The sequence below is a fragment of the Bos mutus genome, chromosome 24 (genome assembly GCF_027580195.1).
Source record: "Bos mutus isolate GX-2022 chromosome 24, NWIPB_WYAK_1.1, whole genome shotgun sequence".
In the NCBI taxonomy this organism is placed as follows: domain Eukaryota; kingdom Metazoa; phylum Chordata; class Mammalia; order Artiodactyla; family Bovidae; genus Bos; species Bos mutus.
This window is the reverse complement of record NC_091640.1, coordinates 37002127-37010404: the sequence shown is the minus strand read 5'-3', so window position 1 is coordinate 37010404 and position 8278 is coordinate 37002127. Positions and strand designations below refer to the sequence as shown.

At 42.3% G+C, this 8278-nt stretch overlaps 1 protein-coding gene and 1 pseudogene across 1 annotated transcript in view; one reads left to right on the top strand and one right to left on the bottom strand.

Annotated features, from left to right (window-relative positions):
* Positions 1-1999: 1999 nt before the first annotated feature.
* LOC138985488 (small nucleolar RNA SNORA70) lies at positions 2000-2123 on the top strand (annotated as a pseudogene).
* A 2618-nt stretch (positions 2124-4741) lies between these two features.
* NDC80 (NDC80 kinetochore complex component) overlaps positions 4742-8278 on the bottom strand; it is a 35689-nt gene continuing 32152 nt past the window's right edge. The window contains exon 17 of the mRNA XM_005893652.3: positions 4742-7293. Within this exon, the coding sequence (XP_005893714.1) occupies positions 7156-7293 (138 nt within the window). The 3' untranslated portion in view covers positions 4742-7155. The remainder of the gene's footprint in view (positions 7294-8278) is intronic.

The following is an 8278-nucleotide window of genomic DNA, read 5'->3' as shown; positions in this document are numbered from 1 at the left end:
GAAGATCTTTTTGGATAGTTCATCTGTGTATTCTTGCCACCTCTTCTTAACACCTCCTCCTGCTGCTGCTGCTGCTAAGTCGCTTCAGTCGTGTCCGACTCTGTGCGACCCCATAGACGGCAGCCCACCAGGCTCCTCTGTCCCTGGGATTCTCCAGGCAAGAACACTGGAGTGGGTTGCCATTTCCTTCTCCAATGCATGAAAGTGAAAAGTGAAAGTGAAGTTGCTCAGTTGTGCCTGACTCTTAGTGACCCCATGGACTGCAGCCTACCAGGCTCCTCCGTCCATGGGATTTTCCAGGCAAGAGTACTGGAGTGGGTTGCCATTGCCTTCTCCTCTGCTTCTGTTGCTGCTGCTGCATCGCTTCAGTCATGTCCGACCCTGTGTGACCCCATAGACGGCAGCCCACCAGGCTCCCCCGTCCCTGGGATTCTCCAGGCAAGAACACTGGAGTGGGTTGCCATTTCCTTCTCCAATGCATGAAAGTAGAAAGTGAAAGTGAAGCCGCTCAGTCGTGTCCGACTCTCAACAACCCCATGGACTTCAGCCTACCAGGCTCCTCCGTCCACAGGATTTTCCAGGCAAGAGTACTGGAGTGGGTTGCCATTGCAATTTCTTTGCTTTATCGAGCCCATCTTTGCATGAATCCCTTGGTATCTCGAATTTTCTTGAAGAGATTTCTAGTCTTTCTCATTCTATTGGTTTCCTCTATTTCTTTGCATTGATCACTGAAGGCTTCCTTATCTCTCCTTGTTATTCTTTGGAACTCTGCATTCAAATGGGTATATCTTTCCTTTTCTCCATTGCCTTTTGCTTCTCTTCTTTCCTCAGCTATTTGTAAGGCCTCCTCAGACAACCTTTTGCCTTTTTGCATTTCCTTTTCTTGGGGATGGTCTTGATCCCTGCCTCCTGTACAATGTCATGAACCTTTGTCCATAGTTCATCAGGCATTAATCAGTTAACACTAATGGAACCATAAGCATCATGTACCTTTTGAAGCGGTGTACTGAGAAGAATGTGACATCAGTTCTGTCATATCCTTCAAGGTCATATACCCTATATAATCACAGGAACATGTTAAGAAAAAATTGAACAACAGTCTAATTACTGGAGTCTTCAAAAATGTCAAGGTCATGAAAGTCAAAGACAGAATGAGGAACTCTTTCAGTATCAGATCAGCCACTCAGTCGTGTCCGACTCTTTGCGACCCCATGAATCGCAGCACACCAGGCCTCCCTGTCCAACACCAACTCCCGGAGTTCACTCAGACTCACGTCCATCAAGTCAGTGATGCCATCCAGCCATCTCATCCTCTGTCGTCCCCTTCTCCTCCTGCCCCCAATCCCTCCCAGCATCAGAGTCTTTTCCAATGAGTCAACTCTTCGCATGAGGTGGCCAAAGTACTGGAGTTTCAGCTTTAGCATCATTCCTTCCAAAGAAATCCCAGGGCCGATCTCCTTCAGAATGGACTGGTTGGATCTTCTTGCAGTCCAAGGGACTCTCAAGAGTCTTCTCCAATAGTTGCCCGATATATTTAATCTCTTCTTTCAGTACAGAAGAGATTAAATATATCGGGCAACTATTAATAAATGAAATATGTGATTCTGAATTGCATTTTAGACCAGGAGAAAAAAGTCCTAAATAAAGGACATTATTGGGACAACTGGCAAAATTTGAGTAAGTTCTATAGATCAGGTAATATCAATATTAATTTTCTGATTTTGAAATTGCCTTGTGGTTATATAAGAGCTTGTCCTTGGTTTTAGGAAATATGCACTGAAGTATTAGAGGTAAAGGAGTATCATGTCTGCAGCTTCTAAGAGAGTCAAGATAGACAGCTAGCTAAATAAATAAGTAAATAGGGAGGGCAGGGGGAGAGAATGATAAATAAATGTAGTAAAATATTAGCTATGGTATTTATGTGAACGGGATTATTTGTATGTATTCATCTTACAGCTTTTAAAAAGTCAAATTATTTCAAAATTAAAAAGAAAATAATTTTCTGCCAATTAAACTGACTGTGTTCTGTTCCCCATGGGGGGCTGATGTGCAATGGCTGCAGAGAGCAGCCTTCCCGGTAGTGTATGCCACCTGTTATCTGTACAGGGAACTTGGGGACAGCCCTTTCCAGTGGACAGTCCTTTCCAGTGGACAGTCACAACTGGCATGCTGGTCCCAGTCTAGGCTCCAGACAGGTATGTGTGCTGCCTTTGGAAAGACCCAGGGTGAAGTGGCCAGGGTCCACACCAGCAAAGTCATAATGTCCATCCACACCAGCCTGCAGAACAAGGAGCATGTGACTGAGGCCCTCCGCAGGGCCAAGGTCCAGTTCCCTGGCCACCAGAAGATCCACATCTCCAAGAAGTGGGAATTTACTAAGGTTCATGTGGATGAATTTGAAAATATGTCAGAAAAGCGGCTCATCCTGGATGGCTGTGGGGTCAAATAATCACTAATCGTGGCCCCTGGACAAATGGCGGGCCTGCACTCATGAGACCCTCGGTGCTGTCCCCGCCTTCCTCAAGCCCACCAATAAATCCCAGTTTCCTGTCCAAAAAAAAAAAAAGAAGAAAGAAAAGAAAAAAAAATACTCCTATAGAGGAAAGGCTTAAAAATAGTAACATCAAAAGCAAGGTAAAATTACAAAGATCAAAACAATGGGGAAAGACTGACTTTATCAAACACAAGATCAAATATAAGATATACAATAATAAATAACCAACCAATGTCACTGAGTGGAACTGGAAACTATGACCACCCAACTGTTCTGTGACAAAAAGTCGAAACTGGAGGAAGTTACACAAAGGCAGATTTCAGCCCAATATGAGATAGAACGTTATGACAAGCAGTGATGCTGTCATTAAATGCTTCAAAGGAGTGAACCACTTGGAAGCAGTCCTATCACCACACTAATCAGACGATGGCCAGGTAACCATCTACAGAAATGCTATGGGGGGTGTTCCTCATTGACTGGAAGGTTGAACTGCATATCTAAAGCCTTTTCTGACTCCAGGATTCTTGGAACTTGTAACTGGAACAATATCTGTTTTACTGTAATGATGTTAGTTCTGGAGATAAGTGTGTCCTTAGGAATTCAGAAGAAAGTGTGTAGAGTGAGGTAAAAGTGTGTAAACTGAAAGTACAGGGATCATTTCTGCCTCCTGAGCATGTTCCAAGTTGTGCTGAGGTTATCATTTTGATTATACTTAGTGCAATTTTATTGTCATTCCTAGAGTTGCTATTAAATAGTATGACATTATGGATAATATTTAACTAGTGGTGAGTTTCTCTTTTAAAAAAAGCAGTGCTCCTAAAATTTTAATGTACATATGAACAACTTAGTGGCCTTTTAAAAATGCACACTTGAATTCAGATTTTGGCTTAGTAGTCAAAAGTATAAAACTTCTAGAAAAAACATAGGTGTAAATCACAGTGGTATTGGCAAAGATTTCTTGGGCTTGGCAAAGATTCGTTAAATCTTACTACATGATATGCAGAAAGTAGTTTATATAAAGCAATAAATTTGACCTCATCAAAATTTAAAACTTTTATTCTTCAAAAGACACTAGTAAGGGTTTCCCTGGTGGCTCAGTAGTGAAGAATCTGCCTGCCAATGTAGGAGACACGGGTTCAATTTCTGGTCTGGGAATATCCCACATACTGCAGAGCAACTAAGCCTGTGTGCCACAGCTATTGAGCCTGTGCTCTAGAACCTGGGAGCCACAACTACTGAGCCCTACACAGCAACTACTGAAGTCTGTCTGCCCCAGAACCTGGGTTTGCAACAAGAGAAGCCACCGTAATGAGAAGCCTACCACAGCTGCAACTAGAAACTAGACCCCATTTGCCGTAAGTAGAGAAAAGCCCAAGCAGCAACGAAGCATGCTGCTGCTGCTGCTGCTAAGTCGATTCAGTCGTGTCCGACTCTGTGCGACCCGAGACGGCAGCCCACCAGGCTCCCCCATCCCTGGGATTCTCCAGGCAAGAACACTGGAGTGGGTTGCCATTTCCTTCTCCAATGTATGAAAGGGAAAAGTGAAAGTGAAGTCACTCAGTCGTGTCCGACTGTTAGCGATCCCATGGACTGCAACCTCCGCCCATGGGATTTTCCAAGCAAGAGTACTGGAGTGGGTTGCCATTGAGCAATGAAGCATAGCTCCCCCCAAAAAGTATAAATATGAGACTAGATTGGGAACTTAAAAAAAAGGCACATTAAGAAAATAGGGCTTCCCTGGTGACTCAGATAGTAAAGAATCCGCCTGCAATGTGGGGAAACCTGGGTTCAATCCCTGGGTTGGGAAGATCCCCTGAAGGAGGGCAGTAATCTTGCCCAGAGAATACCCATGGACAGAGGAGCCTGGCATGCTACAAACGGGGTCGAAAAGAGTTGGACACAACTGAGTGACTAAGCACATTAAGAAAATGAGAAGGCAAATCACAGGCTGGGAGAATACATATACATAACATATATGGTTGATAAAAAACACATATGAAAAGATATTTAACACCTTTGCTCATTAGGAAACTGCAAATTAATATCATAGTAGATAGAACCACATACCCTTAGGATGGCTGAATTAAAACCATACAACTGTGAGTAAGGACGTAAGCAGCTCATACACTGCAGGTAGGAACCACGTTAGGAAACATTTTCTGCCACATATGAACTAGCCATTCTACTCTTATGTGTTTACCCAAGCGAAATGAAAGGATATGCACATAAACATCTGTACATGAAAGCTCATAATGACTTTATTTATAAAATAGCCCAAACTATAAACAATCCAAATGTCCATCAACAGGTAAATGAATAAACAAACTCAATAAATACAATGGAACACTACTCATCAATGAAAAGGTATGAACTATCGCAACATGGACCTCACAGCTTTATGAAACAAAAATGATTGTTTATAGAAAATGCAAACTAAAGTAACAGAAAGCAGATCAGTGTTTGCCTGGGGAGGGGTGTCAGGCAGGGGCAAGACGAAGGACTGCAAAGGGCCACAAGGGAACTTAAGCAGTGATGGATATATTCATTAGCTTGTGAGGATGATTTTATGGAAGGATACATATATATATATATATATATACGCCAGAACTTAGGAAAAGTTTAAGTCTGTGTCAATACACAGCAAAAAGTGCAGATTCTGATTTAGTAGGTTTGGGGTGGGGCCAACAGTCTGCATTTTTAATGAGCTCCCCAGTGATGCTGATGCTGTTTCCATACTATGTTCTGAGTGGCACAGCCCTGAGTATGCATTTTGTCATATATATATATATATCATCCGAGTACACAGTAGATTCATATGGCTGGTACCACACTGGTTAGTGTAGACAGAACATTTCCACCATTGAATAAGGTTCTATTAGATGTCAGAGTCAAGATTCTTGAATACATTGGTAACCATTAATCTTGCCACACCTATTAATTATCTCCCAGTGATGACTTGTCTTTGAATGGACACTCCAGGCTGAATGCCCCCTCCCTGCCCTTCCTAAAAGACATTCCATTCTGTACATGTGTGTGTTTAATTGCTAAATGGTGTTCAACTCTTTACAACCCCATGGACTATGGCGCACCAGGCTCCCTCTGTCCATGGGATTTCCCAGGCAATGATACTGGAGTGGGTTGCCATTTCCTCCTCTGGGGGATCTTCCTGACCCGGAATCGAACTTGTGTCTCCTGCGTTGCAGGCGGATTCTTTACCTGCTGAGCCTCATTCTGTATACTGCTTATGCTTCATTATATCATGCTTTTCACTCTGATTTGCATTAGAGTTGGAATACAAAGAATAGAAAGTTCAACTGGAGGCGGATGCCACTTCAAGGAGATTCCCAACAATTTAGACCTGTCGAAGAAGCTTCTTCTTAAAAAAATTATTCTGGGTCTTCACTTCACTGCAGTGGGTGGGTTCTTAGTTGTAGTGTGAGTGCTTTCTCTAGATGCGGTGTGGAGTCTTCTCTTGTGGAGCACGGGCTCCAGAGCTCTTGGGCTTCAGTAGTTGTGCCGCTGGGTTAGTTGCCCCACAGTATGTGGCACCTTAGATTCCCAACCAGGGATCGAACCCACATGCCCTGCACTGTAAATCGGATTCTTAACCACTGGACCATTAGGGAAGTCCCTAAAACCTCACTTTCCAACGTGACTCCCTCCCCATCCAGAACATTCATGTTTCAGGGCTTCTGTGGTCAGGATTGAGCACAGGTTCCAGTTGAGGGGGGCTTCTGCCAATAAGAGGCATGGCCTGAGGTAAGTCAGAACTTCTCTAGGAATAAATTTTCATCTCTAAAAAACGAGATTGTTTCTTCTGATTCTCACATTCCACATCCTTCGGCTTTGAAAAATTCAGAGTAAAGACAGCATGGATCCAGAAATTTAGTTTCTCAGCTCTGGATAAACAGTGGGTCTGACCATGTGTCCAGAATGATTAGGAAAGGTTTTCAGTCAGTCAGTCAGAGTCAACATGTGTAGTTTACCCCAGGGGCTGGCAAACTTTCTGTAAAGGGGTGGATAGTACACATTTTTGGCTTTTCAGGCCATCTGATCTGTCACACACAATAAATTCTGCTCTTTTTTCTTTTTGGCTACACTGTGTGGCATATAGGAGCCTAGTTCCCCAACCAGGGATTGAACCTGTGCCCCCTGCATTGGAAGCACAGAGTCCCAACTACTGGACTACCAGGAGAATCCCTAAACTTTCGTAGGGGGAAAGCAGTCACAGATGACTCATCAATGAATGGGTGTGATTAGATTTGGCCTATGTAGTTTGCTGATTCCTGTTTAATTATACTTTAAAATTCTTATACTCGAAATACTTATTTTTCTAACCATGTCAAGTTAGGCAGAGAAATCAGGGGAAAAAACACACTGCACTGAGGCAATTTATTAACTCCAGGTACATAATATAACTGGTCTTTCATATCTAAATATAACAATCCAACAAGTTACCATAATTTCAGGTTCTACATATCTTAAGTTAATGAACTAGATTTAGAAAAGCTATAAAAATACTTCACGGGCTTGGGAGGATGTGGTCATGAGACTTCATTGTAAGGAGGGATATAGGATATGCTAAAGAGTTTTCAGACCTACAAAGGACGTTTCAAAATTTACACTGCTAATAAAGTTCTTGCTTAATCAATACTTTATCTTCATTCATCAAGAGCCTGAATTAGAGCAGCTTTCTTCTTGTACTTGTCTCCAATCTCTCTGATGTTTTCCAAGAGATCTTCAGATGCGTATTCTTTACACTCTCTATCGTTTTTAGCAATCTGCTCCTCAAGGTGTTTCTAATGGAAAAATTTAGCAATTGTTAATGTAAAAACATCGATTTCTTTTAAAGCATTTAATTGTGAAGTCTATAAATAAGACTGCAACGTTTGTAAGAATAAGAATAAACTGAATACTCTTACATCTACCTGGTCAGTCCCTCCTGTGTTCCTTTTGTATAGCTATAGCTTATTCATGTACTTCTATATAACATTCTATTGAATGAATGTACCAACATTTACTTTTCCATTTTACTGTTAATGAATTTTTGTTTGTTCCCAGGTGTAGTAGGCTGAAGTGACTCCTAAAAGCTGTCCATAGATCACCAGAACCTATGAATGCTATGTAACATGGTCAAAGGAACTTTGAAGATGTGAACAAGTTAAGAATTTTGAGAAAAGATTATTCTGCACAATCCTGGTGGGGCAGCGTAATTTTAAGGGTCTCTGTGAGAAGGAATCAGCTGTGTGGGAGTCAGAGAAGGAAGGCATAAGGACAAAGAGAGGTTAGAGAGGACAGATGATACTGGGTTACTGGCTTTGAAGATGGAGGAAGAGACCACAACCCAAGGACTACTTGTGATTTCTAGAAGGAGTGCAGCCCCAAGGGATCATTTTAGATTTCTGACCTCCAGAAATGTAACCACTCAAATCATTTTCTGGTCTGTGGTCCAGATGAACAATAACTCTTGAACAAGGAGCCACGAAAGGTTACGGAGACACTGAGTGGTGGAACTAGGAAGACGTGGGTAGAACCCAGGTTTTCTGACGCAGTATTGCAGGGTGCTTTTCTTAGCTTTTACCACTAAGCAGAGAAGAGCACTGGCCAGCAAGTGAGCGGAAGTTCAATGTCACTCAGAAGAGAAGAGGGGAGAGAAGATCACATGCTCTGTTGTCTAACAAATGAAAACCTTTTAATGTGATATTATGAGCTCCCCCCTAAATTTATCTCCTAGTGAATTTCTAAGGACCTTTAGATTTAGCAATTTTAGCTCTGCTCAGCAGG